This window comes from Dasypus novemcinctus, chromosome 24, assembly GCF_030445035.2.
Source record: "Dasypus novemcinctus isolate mDasNov1 chromosome 24, mDasNov1.1.hap2, whole genome shotgun sequence".
NCBI classification, from domain to species: Eukaryota; Metazoa; Chordata; class Mammalia; order Cingulata; family Dasypodidae; genus Dasypus; species Dasypus novemcinctus.
In genome coordinates, this window is record NC_080696.1 from 37,739,550 (window position 1) to 37,761,231 (window position 21,682).

The 21,682-nt window shown below is 46.7% G+C and overlaps 2 protein-coding genes across 9 annotated transcripts in view; one reads left to right on the plus strand and one right to left on the minus strand.

Moving 5' to 3' along the window:
- Nucleotides 1–444: 444 nt before the first annotated feature.
- Nucleotides 445–9,332, plus strand: TP53INP2 (tumor protein p53 inducible nuclear protein 2). 2 transcript variants are annotated; one of them, XM_058286951.1, is made up of 4 exons: nt 445–680; nt 4,422–4,611; nt 5,017–5,305; nt 5,891–9,332. In XM_058286951.1, exons 2-4 carry the CDS (start codon nt 4,488–4,490, stop codon nt 6,141–6,143), a joined length of 666 nt encoding a protein of 221 aa, XP_058142934.1. In that variant the 5' UTR covers nt 445–680; nt 4,422–4,487; the 3' UTR covers nt 6,144–9,332. The 2 variants fall into 2 exon arrangements, with proteins under 2 accessions (XP_058142934.1, XP_058142935.1); XM_058286952.1 differs by having other exon boundaries at nt 450–680; nt 5,137–5,305.
- A 1,108-nt stretch (nt 9,333–10,440) lies between these two features.
- The window catches only part of NCOA6 (nuclear receptor coactivator 6), a 161,467-nt gene continuing 150,225 nt past the window's right edge, over nt 10,441–21,682 (minus strand). For all 7 annotated transcript variants that reach the window (XM_058286959.2, XM_058286954.1, XM_058286961.2 and 4 more), the window contains one exon: nt 10,441–11,002. In XM_058286959.2, coding sequence (XP_058142942.1) covers nt 10,959–11,002 — 44 coding nt within the window. In that variant the 3' untranslated portion in view covers nt 10,441–10,958. The remainder of the gene's footprint in view (nt 11,003–21,682) is intronic.

Below are 21,682 nucleotides of genomic sequence, written 5' to 3' on the forward strand. Positions count from 1 at the left end.
TTCCCGGTGCCTCCCAAAGAAAAAAACAGAAAACAAGGAAAAAAGCAACTCACAGACACAAGCAAACAGAGCAGGGAGCCACCTGGGGGTGGGGGAAGAGGAAAAAAAAAAGGGGTGGATTGGGATATAGGGTGCAGGGAAAAGGATATGGGGGCAATGGGAAAGGTGAGGGCGTTGCGATACGGTGGAGGGGGTTCAGGAAGATGGGGATCCCGTGGGAAGGCGTGGGGATCCTCATCATTGCGAAGTCTGCGGGTCGCCGTGGGCCAGGGAGGTCCCAGCTCCCAGCAGCCGTCCCTCGCGGCGGCTCCCGCAGGCTCGGAGTCGCGCTCCCGGACCGGAGCGACCAGCCGGCGACCACGGAGGGGGCGGGGAGGGGGTATCCGCAGCCTGGGATTGGCTGCTGCTCCGCCGGCCAGTGACGCGGGGCGGGCGGGCCCCTTTGTGACGTCACAATCAGCTGTTTGAACGTTCCAATTTATGCCCTGAGCCCAGCCGCAGCCGCCGCACAGACTCAGAGCCCCGCGGGCGAGTGCAGCAGCCTGGAGCATCCGCCCCGCCGGCGCGCCGCCTCCGCCGCGATGCATCCTGACCTCTGAGCCGCCGCTCACCCCGGGACGCTCCGCCGCACAACTACCTCAGCGCCGCCCCGCCGCCCGTCGCACGGCCCCGGCCCTCAGGTGAGTTTGACTGGCTCTAGCCCAGGGGCCACCTGCGCCCAGGACACGCCCCGCGCCCCCTGCTCCCGGGCCTTTGTCTGTCTCCGCCGGCGCCTGCCGGGTCTGCGTACCCGGCTGCCAATTGGCTGCCGCACGCCCGGTAGACCATGACGTTGCCCTATTTGCATATGACATTGAGACGTCACCAAGGCCGGCACCACCTCCCCCCGACTCGGGTCGCTTGTCCTCCCGTGACCCCGTGGGCGGGGGATCGGGTCTGGGCCCAACGATGAGGGACGATGAAAGGCAGCGAGGCTGGAAGGGCCTCGGTGGTTTCCTGGGCTAATCCGAAGGCTAGGGTCAGGCCACCTGATCACCTACTTTCTCCTTGTGACTGCAGAGGCGGCCGGATAGTGCTGCTGGGTCTAGGCTATGGGATCGTCAAGAATTCAGGGGCGGCCTCTGGTTCCAGGTCCGAGCGGGGTGGGGGTGGGGCTGCGGGGAGCCAGATGGAGGCGGAATCCTCTGCCTTCGGTTCCAGGCCCCGCCCCCCCAAGGACTAGCATAATAACATCCTCTTAATCCTTGACATGTGTGCAGTCTTTTAGCTGACGTCACCCGCAGTCCCAAACCAGGGGTCTTAGATACCATTTTACGGATGGGGAAACTGAGGCCCGGGGAGCGGAAGTGGCTTACTCGAGTTCTCTCAGCCAGAGTCATGCCGACTGAGTGACAGCTGTATTAACCAACGGCATATACATAGTAGGTGGCCAATACAGCAACAAGCTCTAGGCTCTGGTTCCACTGGGGACCGACCCTGCCTTGGGCTCAGCACCTTCACGAGCTGATGAGCTTCTCACTCTCGGACCTTTTTCCAGGGGTCTCGGAATTGGGTCTCCTTTAGTGACCCTGACTTACTCTGTACTTAGAATTTCATAAAGTTGTCTTCTCCCAGGTGTTAAGAACCACAGAAAGGTGAGTCACTGGCTGCCTCAGGGTGTCTCCAGGGCTGAGGTTGGGGTGGGGGGTGGGGTTTCCCTCTACTTGGCCTTTCATCACCTCCCCAGTTCCCAGAGTTGTCAGCTAGGAGGGAAATGACCTTGCCCTAGGGCTGGTGATTGCAAGGGTTGTGCTGCCCCTCTCTTCTCGAGAATCACATGTAGGAGGAGACTCCTGACTCTCAAGTGGACCTAGAGCCCCTCCCAGCTCCAGGATAGGCTGTGTGGCCTGAGTGCCATTCTGGACACAGCTGCTGTACTTATTAAAGGGTTCTCCCTGGAGCAGAGCTGGGAATGTGAGAACCAGGAAGCTGGTGGGGCTGGGAAATAAAATCTGGGAGGCTCCCCCAGTGGTCAGGAGAGGGGGCGGGCACTGGCTGACTGAGGCTACTGTCATCCTGGCTCTGTCACTGACTGGCTGTGTGATCTCGGGCAGAGAGATTCCCCCCTGAGCCTCCCTTACTTCAATCTATCTGTAATTTGAGGAGGCCCAGCATGGGGCCTGGTACACAGTGGGTGCTCTGGCAAAAGCATGCTGAATCTTGTTGCCAGGAAGCCCAGATCTTTTTAAAGCTGGGCCAAGAGGCCAAGAGTGACAGTGACTCCATCAAGTTCCCTGTCTGACCTCTCTGTTCCCCCTGCACCATTATATTTGGGGCACTGTTTGCTCTGGGTTTTCTGATTCTGTTCACTCTGGACCGGATGCTCAGTGACCTCAGGCCAGGCCTGCCCTGCCACCATCTAGCCGTGCCTTTGGATAGACTTCGGTCCTCTCTGCGATCCTCAGGCTGTGGAATGGGCTGGGTGAATATGATGGTCCCTGAAAGAGCCTTTAAGTTCTCTTTCATCTTCTCAATGAGGTAGTAGGTTCTTGGAAGGAGGGTGTGCCTCATCAAGGCCCTATTTTCCCCTCAAGAGGGGCCAAACTTCGTGGATTTTTGGTACCCAAGTCACTAACTTCCTCTGGTCATAGATGGGCTAGGATATGTGGATTGGCTGGACAGGCATTAATTGGGATTGCCCCACTCTTCATAACCCTGTAGATCTGCCCCTCCTCCCCCCCAAAAGCTAGCACCCTGGGCATTTCCTTCTGGAGCCCACTGTGGGTCTGCGAATACTCTTAAGATATGGCATTTAGGCGATTCTGTGGCAAATATGAGAACATCCTTAGGGAATGGGGGAGGTGGCAACAAGCTAACAGGTGGGTTTGCGGTAAGGGTGGAAATGCCCCCCAGAGAATGGAGGTGTGGAATTGCCCCAGGGAGTTCTGCAGCAAGAATGGAAACACCCTAAAGGATGGAGACAAGTGGCTCAGCAGCAAACATGTTGCACATCCTTAGGGATAGACATGTAAGGTCAGGCGCTAGAGACATCCCAGGGGACTTGCAAGCAGCTCCTGGCACAGGTCTGGTCCTGAGGTAGGCTGGGTTGGGGAGGCATTTATAGCCATCTCCTTGGTGTCTCCATTCCTGGAACAGGGGATCTCCTTCCTTACCTTCACACAGGGATGGACTGGGCAAGGGCTTGAGTCCTGGGCCAACCTTCAATGCTTGTCCTTAAGGGCTCCTGAGATCTGACAACTTCCTCCTTCCATCATCACCTCTAGCTGACCTGCTCTCTCCCTGGGGCCAGTAACCTGATCTTCCTCCTAGCCTGGGATGCTAGAACCACCACACCTCATTTGACAGACTATTTACCAGACACTGCCCAATCACAGGGTGAGATGGTAGTGGTTCTGTGGCCTTTCTGCCAGCCAGCATTTATCAAACTACACATGAGTAGTGGTTCATTTTTAAACTTTGGGGTCAAGAAGGAAAACCAAGGTCCTTCTTCCTAGGAATACATGCTCATGGGTATGTGCACTCACAGTGTTTCACCATTTTAGACCTGATGTGGATCATGGCCACCAGCCACCAGGTTAAAAATGCCTAATCCAGACAGACACCCAGCAAAAGCAATGGAGTGTAGTGATTATGGGTGCTTCCTCTAGAATTGGGTTGTATGGGTTCAAATTCCACCTCTGTGTCTTACCATCTGAGATTTTGGATATATTACCTTACCTCTCTGATGCTTGTTTCTTCACCTGTAAAGGGGGGGTCAGAATTATCCCACTTCCCAGAGTTGTGAAAATTACATGAGGCAATCAATATAGGTAAAGCTGTTTAGTCTAGTTCCTGGCACATGCTAGTGATATTTTTATGACAATAAATAACAATATGGGGCAATTTCCTCCTTGCCTGGAGAACTCTAATTCATCCCTCAAGGTCCAGCTTCAATGACTGACCCTCTGGAGACCCTCTCTGGCAAAGGCTGGTCATATACATCCCTCTGTCCATATTTCTAGAGCCCTCTATAATAATGACCAGCCTACTGAGTGCTTTCTAGGTGCCCAGGTACTGTTCTAAGCACTTTAGAAGTGCTTAGCTTATTAATTCTTAAAAGAACCCACAGGAAGATACTATTATTAATTTAATCCTTAAAAGGGCCTGGAGGAGGGCATTATTATTTATCACTGTCGTTTGACAGATGAGAAAACTAAGGCATAGATAAGATAACTTCCTAAGGTCACACAGAAGATGGAAAAGCCCAGATTTGAAAGCAAGCAGACTACCAGAAAGCACACACTTTATTTACCACCATGCTGTATGTCCAGGCACATCCTTGGTGTACTTGCAGCACTGCTGCTCTGGGCAAAGGTGGTGGTATCCCCTGCACCCAGGCGTGAACGTCAGTGGTGGCTCTGACTCCTCTTTTCCCCTCCCAGGTTTCTGCACTGCTTTGGGCGTCCCCCCCACCCCCCAGGCCGCTGCTTTACTCCCCAGTCCCCATCATGTTCCAGCGCCTCACCAGCCTCTTCTTCGGCGCCCCCCCGCCCCCCGAAGACCCCGGCTGCCCCCGCGCTTTCGTCTCCGAGGATGATGAAGTGGACGGCTGGCTCATCATTGACCTCCAGGGTGAGGCCTGAGTCAGAGGTCAGGACTCTGACCCTTGGATCTGTGAAGTAATCGTGAGGCCAGAAGGACTAGCAGGGGAGGGAAAGGAGGTGCTAGGGGACTGAGCGGTTCCCCCACACCAACAGGGCAAACCAGGGTTGAGGCATTGGGGGAATAACAAGGCCCCCCCACCCCCCCCCAAGCAAGCCTGGGCCTTCTCCCAGAGGCGCAGTGTTGGGACCCAACAGCAGGTCGGAACTTCTGGCCCGTGGGCGCCCCCTGGGCGCGGCGGGCGGGGTTGCGGGTCTGACTAACGATGATGCCCTTTCTCTCCCCGCCCCCCATGTGTCCGGTGTGCGTGTTACCCGCCCCCCCCCCCCGCTGCGCCCCCCTTCTCCGCATGGCTCCCCCTCCCGCGCCCCATAGACAGCTTCCCCGCTCCTCCCAGCCCCGGGGCCGCCCCCGCTCCTGCCGGCCGTCCCCCGCCCGCGCCCTCCTTGATGGACGAGAGCTGGTTTGTTACCCCTCCCGCCTGTTTCACTGCAGAGGGGCCCGGACTCGGGCCTGCCCGCCTCCAGAGCAGCCCCCTGGAGGACCTCCTCATCGAGCACCCCAGCATGTCCGTCTATGTCACCGGCAGCACTATAGTGCTGGAGCCTGGGCCCCCTTCTCCGCTTCCCGACGCTGCCCTGCCGGACGGTGACCTGAGCGACGGGTGAGCGCGCGGGGCGGAGCCTGGGGGCCTAGGGAGGCGCAGCCGGCCCGGGGTGGGGCTGCAGGCCGGGAGCTCAGCGAGCAGCTCACCTGGCACCGAAGGGCAGGGGCCTCGGGCGCGTCTGGGAGGCAAGGGGCGGGGCCTGTGGGTGAAGGAGGCCGGGAGCCTGCCTGCCGGCAGGGGGCGGGGCTTTGAGACTGGGAGAGGCGGGGCTTCGTGGCCAGGGGCGGGTACTTGGCCCGGGAGAGGCGGGGCTTAGAGGCCCGGTCCCTTGGGGAGGCTGATCTGGCAAGGCCAGAGCGCTTGAGGATGCGGGCTTTTGAGGCTTGTCCAGAAGGCAAGGGCGGAATTGCGGGTTGGGGCCGCGCCTTCCCGGGGGTCCGGCCACCTGTCACAGGGCTAGCACGGAGGAGGAGGCACCCCCGGGTTGGCCTGGGGAAGGGTTTGCGCCCCTAAGAAGGGCGTAAGGCGGCCCCTGGGAGCAGAGGCGGCGCTGCGCCTGGAAGAGGGAGTGCGGGACAGGATGGGAGACGCCGGCAGGCGCTGGCATGTCGGGCCCTGACCGAGCCCCGCCTGTCCCCCCAGGGAGTTGGCGCCCGCCCGCCGCGAGCCGCGCGCCCTGCGCCACGCCGCCGCCCCGCTGCCGGGGCGGGCTGCGCTGCTGGAGAAGGCGGGCCAGGCGCGGCGGCTGCAGCGGGCACGGCAGCGAGCCGAGCGCCACGCGCTGAGCGCCAAGGTGGTGCAGCGGCAGAACCGCGCCCGCGAGAGCCGCCCGCGCCGACCCAAGCACCAGGGCAGCTTCGTCTACCAGCCGTGCCAGCGCCAGTTCAACTACTGAGCGTCAGCCGGCCGCGCCACGGACCCTTCAGTGACCCCCGTCGGCCCCTCCGCCACAGCCCGTGTGCTGCTCGAGGGACCGCCTCGGCGGCCTGCGGGCTGGACACCACACCTCCCTCCTCCTCCAGTGTGTGCGGTGGGGCGACAGCTCCTCCCACATAGGCTCCTTCGAGTTCCCCATCTCTAATCCTCTCACCCACCTCTGAGCCTCCGCCCGCCTTTCCACTCTCTTCTGGTCCCCAGGCCCGGCATCTAGTCCTCCGTCCTTCCCACCCGGACTCTCCATCCTTTCCTCTCGGTCTCTGCCCTGGCACTCCCCTTTCTACCTCGGGCCCATCCCCATTTCCGAGAGCCTCTTCTTCCAGGCCCCATCTTGCGCATTTCCCACCTTCAACTCCCTACATCCCTCACACTACCCTATGTTGGACTTTATACTCACTCCCGTTTCCTCCTTACTCATCCTCGGTAATGGTAGTCCCTCCCAAGTGGATGGGGTGGGGGTTGGGACCTGGGCCCAGCTCTGATCAAGTACAACTTGAGGAGCCTGGGCCACTGCCCTGGCCCTTCCGCAGTGGGGGGTCAGGCTCAGGGCTTCCCTTTTTTCCCCACTCCTTCTCTTCCCTGGGGGCTGGGCTCCTTGGAGCTGCTTAGTCCTGGAAAGGTAAAGTATGTGGAAGACGGCTGTGAGATGTGAGTTGAGGGAGAAGGTGGATGGAATTGAGAGAAAGAGGCAGCCTATTGGAGATGTAGACAGAAGGATAGAGAGGTTGATAAGCTGTGGAGAGCAGGGCACCATGGGAGCTGGCACCCTGTTTGTTCAGAGAGGCCAAGCCCTGCCCTTAGGTTGGAGGCTGGAGTCTGCCCCCACTTCCCTTCCCTATAAATCCTTCCTTCCAAATCTCTTCAATCCAGGCAGTTCCCTTCTGCAGGTCCCTGAGTCTGAAGGAATTAATTAGTACCTTGCTGCCCTATCCCTAACATGTCACCCCAGGAGAAGCTGGGCATGGCCCCACTGTCCTATTTGTCCACATGCCCAAGGTGCTAGGATTAGCTTAGGGGAGATGCAGGCCAGAGGGCCTCTAGGCAGGAAAGGGGACACCTCTGAGTAAGAATGCAGAGAAGTGATGCTGGGGAGGACAAGCTCTGGGGTGAAGCCATCTCAAGACTGACAGTTCAGCCTTCTTGCCTCTGGCCTGGGATTTCACACCCTGCCCAATATGGCTAACAAATACTCTAAGGTAGGAGGCCAGGAGCCCCACTGTCCAAATCCCCAAATAGACCCTAACCAGGTTCAAAGCCTTCAGGGGGCCTCTCCTCATTTTTGCCCCCAGGGCTCTCTTCCTTTCTAGGCTGCAGGGGAGAAGCAGTGCCCTGTGGTGCCCTCCCCTGCTTTCCTACAGGTACCTGGAGGAGGGAACCTGAATCCCTGAATGACACTGAGGGGACAGGGGCAACCTGCTTTCCTTTCCTTGTGGTGGGATAGAATATTGGGCTCAGACACCAGCAACAGCCTCTTGGGATGCCCCAAGTTGCTTCCCTTTTTCTCTTTCTAGCTGTCGTTTTCTAGTGTGTGCTCTCTTCCTTGAAACTTTTAAGATTTCCTGTTACATACTAACATAGGTCTTCCCCCTCACCCCAATTCCAGGTTTCTAGGCTCCACAGCCAAGCTGAGACTTGGAGAAAACTCTGCATTTCCATGAGGGCAAAGGCAGCTGTCCTCCCTGACCCTGTAGCCCCAGGCCTCATATGTGGAAGGGTGTAGGGAAGGGAGGAGGTAGCCCTGTGGATGCTGGGGGTGGGGGGGCGGGGAAGAGGAAGCTCTGTCGGGGTCTTTTGTCCCAGAGAGTAGGTCAAATTTACACTAAAAGCAGATCAAAGTCCCCACTGTAGCTCACTTGGGCCCCTCTCCCCAAGGTTCTCCTTTAGTCACAACCTAGTCACTTTTATTCTCCCAGTGACCCTTTGGTCACCTCACAGCCAGGTTAGGGTCTTCAGCACTTCCAAGAGCTGAAACTCCCTCCAACCCTTCCTGTGTACTCCTTCACTGCCAGGTGGAGCCCAGACTTAGCTCTGGGCAGTGACTATGATCGGAGCTCTCAGTAGAGGAGTTTGAGTTATAGGGCATTTGGCTCAAATTACAAATGGCCCTACCCTCACTCATATTTCTGGAGGCTCCTGTGGTTCTAGAACCCTCCAATCTCATCACCTGGCTGGTTGGAAGACACTTTTTTTTTCTACCGTCCTATAGATTCTGTAGCATTTGAGTGTGGCAATATTTTAATTGTTTATAGATTTCTAAGAACCAACACTACTCAATCTCCCACTAGTCTGACTCCTGAAGCATCAGACCTTGTCATACTGTATTGACTGTGTATGTGCCTTTCACCTTAAGCATGCTTCAGGATTTTTTTTTAAACCACAGAACTTGAATATATGAGGGAACCAGAATTCATAAAGTCCTATGCAACCTTAGACAGGAGGGGGTTAGAGTCTGTCTTGACTGCTGTTTTCAGAGACCCCAGAGAAGTTTGTTCCAGTTTGTATTACCTAATGTCAATACTACCAGCATTTTGCCAAAACTGAGTATGTCAGAGAAACCCGTTTCTAAAGATTGAGTCCCAGTTACATCAAAGGGCAACTTCCAGTTATTCCCCAATAAGTCTGAGTGTTCCCCTCCAGCTGGCTGTCACTTTTAAGCCTTCCCCAGTGTGGCCCCGGCAGGGCACCACATTATGTATGAATGCAGTTTGGTGCTGTTTTGGAGTATGCCTGCTCCCCAGCCCCCTGCCTGGATCAACATGCTCTGACCCATTATGTCTTAGGTGCAAAAAGGACCCACCAGAGCTCTTGGATACCCCAAATCCATGTGGCTTTACCTGAGGGGACTGAATGCAGACACACCATATCCTTTTAATACCTTTCCTTTTGCCTTGTCACCTAGTTCCAAATGGAACCACCAAGTTGAATGTTCCTGTGGGTGTTTTGTGTTGAGGAACTGGATGAAATGAGACTTTGGCTGACTATGTGTGATGTGTTGACAGACTCAAGGACACAACCACCTCAACGCGGTCATGTGGCATGCCTGTGTATGTGTGTAACAGGATTCTGATTGTTAGACTGTAATGCTATTCCTCTATGGAAGAAAAAAAATAATATAAAGAAAAACAAATAAAAATCTATTTAAAGCACATTATGCTTTTGCCTGAGTTGAACTAAAATATGGGAAGCACTTTGCAATCTCAAGCACAGTATTGGTATAGGGTGTTATTACTATTATTATTATGCTGGCTTTGGTTCTAGTGGTGTGTGTCACAAAGGAAAGAGGTTAGATGAGCTTGCTGGGAAGAGAGCCAGACAATGTGGGGTCTGACTCATAAAGATCTACTTTTAGAGGATCCTTATAGTTCAAGACACACATGTATAGACAGTTGAAATAAAGATGAAAATAAGAGCATGACAGAATGAACAACTCACTGGGTAAGGGCAAGTAGGCATGGAGGGGAAGGGATAGTGTATAAGTCTAGCCCTAGTTAATTCAGCAGAAGGCTCAAGAAGGCCTAGACGGGGACAAGGGCCCAAGTAGCGAAGTCCTCTGAAGGATGAGGTAGGCTGTGGGCAAAAGCAGGTAACTAGACATTTTGAGGTAATAATGGAGCCAGGAAAGGGGAAAACTTGGGCATGTTAAGAAATCACCCCTAGGCCTGACAGAGATGAGAAACAGGACAGCCAAAGTTGTGGAATGTATTAGACATCTTTGAAGTAAACAGCATAAAATGACTTTTATTTGGGAGCTTCCTCATCTAACTAAAAAATTGGACTAAAGGTGGCAACCTAACCAAAATGGCTAGATTCTTGATACTCATCCAGCGAGTCTTCCTAGTCAGTCTCTACTTATCTTTTAAATGGAGGAGATGTAAACAGTTGTTTTGTAGCAGTCCATCATGTGCATGGAGAAGCATATGTAGGAGGTGGAGAAAAAGTGCTATCTGGGTTGCTGACAGGTTTCCTGTCCCTAGAAAATCCTAGATGGCCCTGGGTCCCCTCTAAGTTGGTTCTGTTATATGCAACCAAAGTAAGTATGGCCACATGTCAAAGCACAATACTGTGCTCAATAGGGCTAGTTTCTTCAAAGCCAAGAATGAGTTGGGTGGGCAAGTATGTGCATTTTCCTCAACTTGTGAGGTGGGAATCTTAGGTGCAATGAGGACAGGAGGGATTCTAATTTAAAAAGAAAGCTGTACCTATTCATTCCAAAGGAAAAGCCTGCTCACCCAATAATCCCCTACCAATAACATGCCTTTATGGACAATGACATTTATTTAACACATTCAGTATTTCACATTATACAAACCCTTAGATTCTCTTTATTCACTGGTCCATTTCTACATCAAATACATCCAAAACACTATATAATAAAATTATTTACAACATTTCCAAAGGAGATTGCTTTTGCCCCCACTACTGCTATTCACACACAGTACTTCCACAGTACAATACATCATTAAAAGATCTAAAAATGCTCACCCTGTACTCTAGGCTGCTTAGGAAATGTGAAAACTAATAACATTTATAATGGCATTAGCTCTTCTCAATACATGGCAATATTTTAGAAACCTTGAAATTCATTTTTCAACACCAAAAGGGCTCAATTCTGTTTTTCCCATTGCACTTTACGAAACAGGTTGCAAGGACTAGGAAAAGGACCACGTTATTAAAATGACTAACTGTACAGAAATGGATTTAAAAAAGTCACAGCTCAAAACTGTTCTTTGTAAAATTCACACATTTACAAATATCAAATCGCCGTCCAACTCGTTTACTTGGATTTTCTTCGCTTGGATTGCACCGCACTGGTTATGTCTGTGGGGGAAAGGAAGGACATGTTCAGCTGACACAACTCTTCCGGAACTGCCCTTCAGGCAATCCACAAGAACCAGAGAGCACCTAAGGGGAATCCTACTGAACTCTGAATCAGTCTAAGCACATTCAAAGGGGGCAGTCAATAGATATGGAGAGAGCATCAGGCTTTGACTGATGACTTATGAAGGAAGCAAGTACAGCATTGCATTCCAGGGCTGGGCACCTGGGGGAAATGTGGGCTTCTTTAGTTGGACAAGAAACCCCACAATCATCCTCACCAGTTTCTACCACTTACTGAAGTGCTGGACAGATGAACAGTGCTTTTGGAGAGAAATCAATGAGTGATGCCACAAGCGAGTAAACTGAGTGCAAAAAAACTAGCCTTTTGGAGCAAAACCCTTATTTTGCAGTAACAACTTTTTGCCATGCTGTATCAAAGTCTCTAAAACTATAACCCATAGTCAACAAGTATCTACCTTGGACCAGCCAGGTATATCTATATCAAGGTTGTGGATACATATAGGCTTGGAAGCAATGCTCTAAGCAAAGGTAAGTCGAGGGCTTCATGGAAGAGGTGGGAACTGAGTGATTTATTCACAGGGTGTCCATGACATAAAGGGGAATGAATGTTTTGACTCCTTTAATTTCTCTTATAAAATTGGTATCTTAATGAATCAACTCAATCTTATCACTGATTTAAACTATGCTTTTCAAAAACTTTTCCATAAAAAATTTCTCTATAATGCTCTCTAAACATAAAAATTTCTTTAAAATATCATATTGATCTTAAAAACTCACCGTTATTTTTTAATGCTGCTCCATAATATACTTTAGTTGTTTTTTTCAGGTACCGGGGACTGGGCATTGAACCCAGGACCTCTTATGTGGGAAGCTGGTGCTCAACTGCTGAGTCATATCAACTTCCCTCAGTTGGCTTTGTTTATTTTGCTTGTTTTTGTTTTTTTCAGGAAGCACCAGGAGCCAAATCTGGGACCTCCCATGTGGGAGGCAGGAGCCCAACCACTTGTACCACATCCACTCCTCCTACTGTGGTTTTTATATGACAAGTGTTTAAAATTACTTCCCATCAAGGAGAAAAAACATTTTCCATCCAAAACAATGTGTAACAAGAATCAGATTTATCCATGTGTGGAAATCAGGCTGACTCTTCTGATGCTGCACTTTAAGTTCAGTGTCAAGCAATTTTTCTTCCTTCTTATAATGTTTTTAGAATCCACACTCTCATAAATGTGATTCATAGGGAAGCAGACTTGGCTCAACTGACAAAAACGTCTGCCTACCATATGGGAGGTCCAGGGTTCAAACCCAGGGTCTCCTGACCCATGTGGTGAGCTGGCCCATGTGCAGTATTGATGTGCGCAAGGAATGGCCTACATCGCAGGGGTATCCCCTGCGTAGGGGAGCCCCATGCACAAGACGTGCGCCCCTCAAGGAGAGCCACCCTGTGCAAAAAAAGCACAGCCTGCCCAGGAGTGGCACCACATACACAGAGAGCTGATGCAGCAAAATGATGCAACGAAAAGAGACACAGATTCCCAGTGCCGCTGACAAGAATGCAAGCAGACACGAACACACAGCGAATGGACACAGAGCAAGAGAGCAGACAACGGGGGAGAGGGGGAAGGGGAGTGGAAAAAAAAAAAAGACATTTCCGGGAGTGGATATAGATCCAGTGGTTGAGTGCCTACTTCTCATGTACAAAGTCCCAGGTTCAATCCCTGGTACCTCCTAAAAAACAAACAAAAACCCCAACTCTCATTGGGGCATGGATATAGCTCAGTGGTTGAGCACCTCTTTACCATGTAGGAGGTCCTGGGTTCATACCCCAGTACCTCCTAAAGAAAAAAAAAAAGCAAACATTTCACTGCTTTGTTAGCTATGGTAATTGCTAAGGAGGGAGGCCTGGATGATTTTCCAAGACATAACCTATGTAATGTATTCAGGCTTGTGTTTGTGGAAATTTCAATATGTTTATTCTTGTTGGAAGGTCATGTTACAGATGCTATGTGGCAGAATCAAAGTCTTTCTGATCTACCCATATGTATTTTATTAACTAAAGGACAGTTAATCTGTCAAGATGTTAATAATAGTGTTTTTTATTTTACTACTAGTATTGAAATTTTAATTCCATATAAATGAACTAAGAATCTCACAGCCCACAACTCTTTTTGTCCAACTCTCAAGCTTCATTTTCACTGCAGCAAAATTGTCAATGGCAGTAAAAATATGCAGAGCTTGGTCTTGACTGAATGTTCATCCTTGGAAATATATCTATTAATGAAGTCAGATTTGAAAGCTTCTCCTTTGTTGCTGTGAGGTTTCAGGTAGTGTGTCTGAGAAACACATGTGGCTGGGAAGAGAGATGGGGAGTGGGGAGATAAGCAATCTCAGGCTTCCCCTTCATTCCTTGATTGTTCCTAACAGTCATTGCTCCAAAGCACCCAAACAAATGGCAGGCTGCCAATGCATATGAGGATGAATCAATGAGCGGAGCCATAAATAAGTGCTTTATGCTGAGGCTGAACCCCCCACTCCCCGCCAATTCTGGAGATCCAGACAGTAAGGGGAAGAAAGAAGGGTATACTTTTATTATCACCTTTCCTGGATAAATCTATCCAATTTGGGTCATGTAAGCAAAGTCAATTTCCACTAAAAAAAAAAAAAAAATCTGTCTGAAAAGATGTTTTTTGTTTTCATGGCTCAATTTTACACTCCCTCCTAAATGTTTCCACTTTTACCACTCAATTAAACACAAGAGAATCTAGAGGCAACCTCTTTAATGTAGTGGCTGACAGTATATTCAGGGTGTGCCTTGACAAGCGCACTATTTCTAAAGGCTGATCTGGCATATCGGGCTGTGCATAATCTCACCCCAACTCCCCACAATCAGTACCAGAATGCCAAAACAAAACAAAACACCTCACATATATTGTTGAAATGTCTTCAGTTTTAAAGCCTTTCCAAGGATTTTACAAATTATTGTCTTCACAGATATACAAACAATTCAAAGACTAGTAATGTAGTCAGATCATTTATATCTATGTTTTAGACCCAACTATATGGTGAAAAACCATATATGGTAGTTTTCCAAATATGTCATTGGGGAACATTAAATTTGTGATTTGATAAGGGCATTTTTTGGGGGCCTTGTGTCTTTTTATTTTTATTTTTGAAATATTTTCAAAATTACAGGAGAATTACAAAAATACTATAAACCCCATTTAGAGAACTCCAACATACCACTATTCCCCCAGAGACCCAGAACTACCAATTTTAACATTTTGTCATTTGCGGTATCACTCTATCTATACAACAATCTATCAATCTGTCTATATTTTAGCCCATTTTCTGAATACTTGAGTTTAGGCTGTATATATCATGCTCCTGAACACTTAATAATGCCATGAACATTTCCTAAGAACAAGGATATTCACTTAGTTAAGTGCAGTTCTCAAGTTCAAAAATTTAACATTGATATAAAGCTTACAGTCTTTATACTAACTTTTTCATACATACCCAGTAATGTCCTTTTGAACCTTTTCTTCTTCCTTGATAGATGCTACCCAGGATCACGTACTACATTTAACTGTCATTGTCTTTTTACTTATTTATTTATTTTTATTGTGGGAACATATATACAACATAAACTTCCCCATCTCAGCCATTCCCAAGCATACTATTTAGTGAAGATTACTCATTTTAACAATGTTGCAGCACCCTCACCACCTTCTATTACTAAAATTTTCCCATCTCCCCAAACAGAAATCTTTTACTGATTATGCATTAACTCTCATTCCCCCTGCCTCTCAGCTCTTGGGAACCTCCTCTCTAATTTCAGTATCTATGAGATTGCATATTCCCTGATATTTTCCTTGTAGTTACCATGGGGCTGAAATTTACATCCTAAATTTAAAACACTCTTGTTTGCTTAGATACCAACTTAATTTCAATAGTATACATAAACTGTTTCTATCCCCTCCATCCCCCCACCTTTATGTGGTTCTTGTCACAAATTGCATGTTTATATGTTATGAGTCCCAAATTACTGATTTACTATTACATTTTTGCATTTGCCTTTAAGATCCTAAGGGAGTAAAAAGTGGCATTATAAACTAAATATGCAATTATAGTGGCATTTCTATTTACCCATTTTGTTAGCCTTACTATAGAGTCTTATTTCTTCATGTAGATTCGATCTATTGTCTAGTGTCCTTTGTTTTCAACCTGTAAAACTTTCTTTAGCATCTCTTATAAGTCCAGTCTAGGGGGGAAGAACTCCCTTAGCTTTTGCTTATCTGAAATTGCCTCAATCTTTCCCTGATATTTTTTTAAGTTAAAATTTTATTTAAAATTGTGGTGAATATACATAACATAAAAATCATTTTAATCATCTTAAGTGTACAATTCTTCGACATTAAGTATATTGACACAATATGGTGTAACTTTCAATACTATTTCCAGACTGTTTACACCATCCCAAACCAAAAGTCATACTCATTTAGTTGTAACTCCCCATTCCCACTTTTCCACCCCTGGTAACAACTATTCTGCTTTCTATCACTAATGAACTTACTTATTCTAAGTATTTCATATAAGAGAAATCACACAGTATATGCCCTTTTGTGTCTAGCTTATTTCACTCAATATTTTGTCTTCATATAATATACAGCATGTTCCAACATTTATTTTTATGGCTGAATAATATTCCATTGTATGGATAAAGCCCAATTTATCCATTCATGTTTGTTTGTTTTTAAAGATTTATTTTATTTATTTCTCTCCCCTTCACCCCTCCTCCATGTTGTCTGCTCTGTGTTCATTCGCTGTGTGTTCTTCCGTGTCTGCTTACATTATCTGGTGGCACCGGGAAACTGTGTCTCTTCTTTGTTGTGTCATCTTGCTGTGTCAGCTCTCCATGTGTGCAGCCCCATTCCTGGGCAGGATGCACTTATTTCATGTGAGGCGGCTCTCCTTGTGGGGTACACTCCTTGCACGTGGGGCACCCGTATGTGGGGGTGCCCCTGCAAGGCACGGCACTCCTTGTGCAAGGAAGCACTGCGCATGGGCCAGCTTACCACATGGGTCAGGAGGCCCTGGGGATGGAACTCTGGACCCTCCATATGGTAGACGGATGCTCTATCAGTTGAGCCACTTCCACTTCCCTATCCATTCATCTGTTGATGGACACTTGAGTTGCCTTCCTCTTTTTGCCTATTGTGAATAATGTGGTGATGAATACTGGTGTACAAATATCTGAATTCCTGCTTTTAATTCTTTTGGCTATACACTTAGGAGTGGAACTGCCAGGTCACATGGTAATTCTTTGCTTAATTTTCTGAGGAACAGTTATATCTTTTCCACAGTGGCTGCTCCACTTTACATTCTGAACAATAATGTATGAGGGTTCCATTTTCTTCACATCCTTGTCAACAATTTTTTCCCCAGGTTTAAAAATAATAGCCATCCTGTTAGCAGTAAAGTGGTATCTCATTGCAGTTGTTTTTTTAAACTGTAATTCAGATTTTATTGCTTGTTGATTTTCTCATTCCAAACCATTTTAAGTCAACAGACATTGAGAAAATACACTGGGAGTGTTAAACAGATGATGGCAACATTGATGAGAATGCTTAAGTGTTTGATATAAGGTCAAATGGGAGGCACCACTCCCACCATCACTCCCAGAAATTCATATACAAAAAGAGTAAAAATAGTTCATTGGCATTTAACTAGCCTTCTTGGTAATCACTTATGAACCACAATAAGCCAGAACAATTTTAGAATCTTCAGAGCAAAACAATGTATTTTCTTCCACTGGTAGAGCTAATTCTGTCAGTTTCTTAAAAAACAAACAAACTAGCAAACAATTCAATACAACAACAAAACTTACACACAACCTGCAAACAAAAGTTGGCATATTCCAGTAGTCCTGAATTTTAACATTTCATTCATATTAATTCAAGAAATAAAACTGACTCAGTTTTTGAAAATGAGATTAAGTTCCTTTACTGTAATTATACTTGGTTTATAATTCAAAAGTTTTAACTGAAGCCAATGTTAACCCAGTAAAAACCATGCATACAACTCAAGAAACTGCTTTTACACTAAGGTAACTTTCTTAAGAGCTCATTATTCTTTAGAAACTCAGACCCAAGCTGCACAGGTGTTACTTGAGAAATTATCATTTCTACATTTCTGGATACCCTGCAGTAGTTCTAAATGTTCTTATAGTAGGGAACCATATAAAATCACTATATGTTACACATAAACATCAATAACTTCCTGATAAAACTACATCAATATTTTTCTCTATTAATGATTTCTTTAAAAATCAAGCATGTACTACAACTCAGCATTCAAAAACCTTCTATGTCTATTATTGCAGATGCTCAGATTGAGAAATACAACGGTATACTTGAAAAGCAACGAGACTTCAAATATATTAAGCCACTCAGAAGACTCAGTTATCAAACAACTAAAAACACACAATCACAGATAAATAGGAATTTATTAAAATCATTGCCTCCAACAACAAAAAATTAAATATTAAGGCATCTTTTACTCCATCATGGTATATTTAGCAAACAGAAATGTTTTAAATGAGAGCCAGTACTTCTATTCAAAATGCTTTCTAATATATTTGGTAGATTTTTAAAAAAGTATATTATCCTATTTCACATAGCGCTGAAAGCTCTCATGATCTCAAATTTCTCACCCAACTCAAGAGAAAGGTATAAACAGATATCTATTTACTAAAGGGAAGAAGTTCATCCTTGAAAAATAAAAAGAACTACCAAAAGTCTTATGTATAACATTCAAATACTGGTATGTAAATTTCTCTGAAGCAATTTATGCTTAAGTAATTAAGAGAAAGAAGAGATGAAGATTTTACTTAAGATGAAAACCTTATTTACATGGATCATGCTGCTGAATAACTGTTTGTTCAGTATTTTGCTCCACTGGTATAAGAGTTGGTAAAGGGCTTCATACTCCTTAAAAAAATATCATATCCACTAGAACAGGGGTTCTTAACAAGGGGTCTGTGAACTTGAATTAAAATTAAAAAAATCATTACTCTTCTGGGGATGTGTTGGTGTGGGTGTGATATATTTATTAAATAATACACAGTATAGTGTGGACTTAGTAAGGGTTCCATGGTTTTCACCTGACTGGCAAAGGGGTCTGTGGAACAAAAAAGGTTAGGAATCCCTGCACTAGAATAAGATCCTATTTTTAACATTTATTCATTATTCCCTCTATTTGTCCATTTACAAAGCTTGACAGGATTCATAAAGTATACTAAACAGTAAAATTTTCACCTTTTATTAAGGCAAGTTTGTGAAAATAATATAACCATATTTTTTCACGAACTTTTAGCTTACATTTTTTAAATGTAAGAAACAAGCAACAAATTGTGTTTTGTAAAAAGCCACTTCAGGGGAAACGGACTTTGGCCCAGTGGTTAGGGCGTCCGTCTACCATATGGGAGGTCCGCGGTTCAAACCCCGGGCCTCCTCGACCCGTGTGGAGCTGGCCATGAGCAGCGCTGATGCGCGCAAGGAGTGCCGTGCCACGCAAGGGTGTCCCCCGCGTGGGGGAGCCCCACGCGCAAGGAGTGCACCTGTGAGGAGAGCTGCCCAGCGTGAAAAGAAAGAGCAGCCTGCCCAGGAATGGCGCCGCCCACACTTCCCGTGCCGCTGACGCCAACAGAAGCGGACAAAGAAACAAGAGGCAGCAAATAGACACCGAGAACAGACAACCAGGCGAGGGGGGGAAATTAAATAAATAAATAAATCTAAAAAAAAAAAAAAAAAAAAAAGCCACTTCAATACCAGAGAAAAGAGTAATGAATGATTTTGAACCCAGCTGACTTTTTAAAAGGACAATCTTTCCCAGTCTCAAATTCCAAGTGCTATTGATCATCTTCAGAACCAGTTTTGCTTAAAAGCTTAACTCCATCAACCCAGTTCCATCCTTGATAAATTCCCCTTTGCTTTTGTTTTATCTGCCAGCTTATATTTCTGAGCTTTGAAAGTTGTTCTTTTTAAAATCTTTTTTCTTACTTGATGGAGCTGTTTTAGGAGTTTCAACTGAGATGATGATGCTTATGGATGTCATAGGATTAAAGGGATGGTGAGTCTCCATGACTGGTGTTGTGGGGGGAAAAAAGCATTCATAGATATAATTGGAGGGGTTTAGGAATATGTTTCTCTCTAGGACATGTCTTATTAGGAAGGCGTCATGAAACTGGACCTAATTCCCAGAAACTCTTTTTTTTAAAAAAAGATTTATTATTTATTTATTCCTCCCCCCACCCCAGTTGCCTGCTCTCTCTGTCCATTCGCCGTGTGCTCCTCTGTGTCTGCTTGTATTCCTGTCAGTGGTAATGGGAATCTGTGTCTCTTTTTGTCATGTCAAACTGCTGCTGTGTCAGCTCTCTGTGTGTGTGGCACCACTCCCGGGCGGGCTGCACTTTTTTGCGCTGGGTGGCTCTCCTTATGGGGCGCATTCCTTGTGCATGGGGCTCCCCTACACAGGGGACACCCCTGCGTAGCTTGGCACTCCTTGTGCACATCAGGACTGCGCGTGGGCCAGCTCATCACAAGGGTCAGACTTTGAACCCTGGACCTCCCATGTGGTAGGCGGATGTTCTATCCGTTAAGCCAAACCTGCTTCCCCCCAGAAACTTTTTGTGCCAGCTGTGGAGTCCCTCCCTGGTGGATGGCGTTTGCGACCACTAAGAGCAAGCGAGGGCAGTGGTGGTTCCAAAGCCCAGACATTCCCAGATCTGTGGGGATGCAGGGGTCTGTGGTCTGGGATGAGAGGCCACGGCAGGAGGGGCTCCCGAGCATCTGGGAAGCGACAGCAGGATGGTAATGAGCTCATTGTAGTTTTGTTTGTTTTTGATTACAGTTTTATTTTTTTTCGCCCCTGACCTCGCCCTGCTGTTTTCACTGTGTCCATTCGCTGAGTGATCTCCTGTATCTATTTCTCTTTTTGTCTTCTCTTCTTGTCTTTCTCCTCTAGGACTCTATGGGATTCAATTTTGGGGATCTCTGATGTGGAGAGAGGTTCCCTGTCAATCGCGCCACCTCAGTTCCTGGTCTCTTCTGTGCTTCACCTTGACTCTCCCCTTCATCTCTCTTTTGTTGTGTCATCACCTTGCTGCGTGACTCACTTGGGCGGGCACTGGCTCATCGCACCGGCGCTGGGCTTGAAGTGCAGTTGATGGCTTGCCACATGGGCACTTGTTTGCCGTGCAGGCATGCTTTCTCTTCTTTTTCACCAGGCCCCAGGCATCAATCCCAGCCCTCCCACATGGTAGGCAAAGGCCTTATCCCTTGAGCCACATCCACTTCCCTCATTGTAGTTTTGTACAATAAATGGCATAAGAACTTATTGTGGGATTGAACCAGAACCCAGACCTTCTCTATGAGAAGAACTCACTCAACCACTGAGCTACAGTACTTGCTCTACTCATTGTAGTTTTAATTAGCATTTCTTTAATGGCCAGTGATGTTGAGCATATTTTCATATACTGATTGGCCATATGAATGTTTTCTTTGAGGAAATGTCTATTCAACACCTTGGCTCATTTTAAAAATTGAGTTGTCTTTTTGTTGTTCAGTTGTAGGAGTTCTTTATATATTCTGGTTATTAAACCCTTATAAGATAGATATATGGTTTCCAAATATTTTCTCCCATTCTACAGTTATCTTTTTACTTTCTTAATAATGTGCTTTGATACACAAGTTTTAAATTTTGATGAAGTCCATTTTGTATTTTCTTCTATTGTTTGTGCTTTTTGTGTAATATCTAAAAATCCATTTCCTACTATAAGGTCCTGAACGTATTTCCCTGTCTCTATGGTAGACTTTTATCAGTTGAGCACATCCACTTCCCAACACACTGTTTTAAATAGTATAGTTCTTTTAGTAAGGTTTTAACTTGGGAAGTGTTGAGTCCACCAATTTTTTTCTTCTTCAAGATTGTTTTGGCTATTTGGGGCCCCTTGCAATTCCACGTGAATCTGAGGACTGGCTTTTTGATTTCTGCAGAAAAGGCTGCTGGAATTTGATATGGATTGCCCTGTATCTGTAGAACACTCTAGGTAATAGTGACATCTTAACAATATTAAATTTCCAATCCAAGTACACAGGATGTCTTCCCATTTACTTAGGTCTTTAATTTCTTTCAGCAACATTTTGTAATTAAGCAATATCCTCAATTAAATTTATTTCTAGGCATTGAATTCTTTTAGATGCTTTTGTAAATGGAATTTTCTTGATTTACTTTACAGATTCTTTATTACTAGTGTATTGAAACCCAAAGACTTCTGTGTGTACACCTTGTATTCCACAACTTTGTTGAATTCATTTATTCTAGTTGCTTTCTTGTGGATTCTTTAGGGGTATATATAGAATCATGTCATCTGTGAATAGGGATAATCTTACATCTTCCTTTCTAATTTGGATACATTTTATCTCCTCTTGCCTGATTGTTCTGGCTAGACCTTCCAGTATGTTGAATAACAGTGGTTATTCCTGACCTTAAGGGGAAGCTTTCAGTTTTTAACCACTGAGTATGATTTTTGCTGTGAGTTTTTCATAAATGCCCTTTCTCATGTTGAGAAAGTTCCCTTCTTTTCCTAGCTTTGAGTGT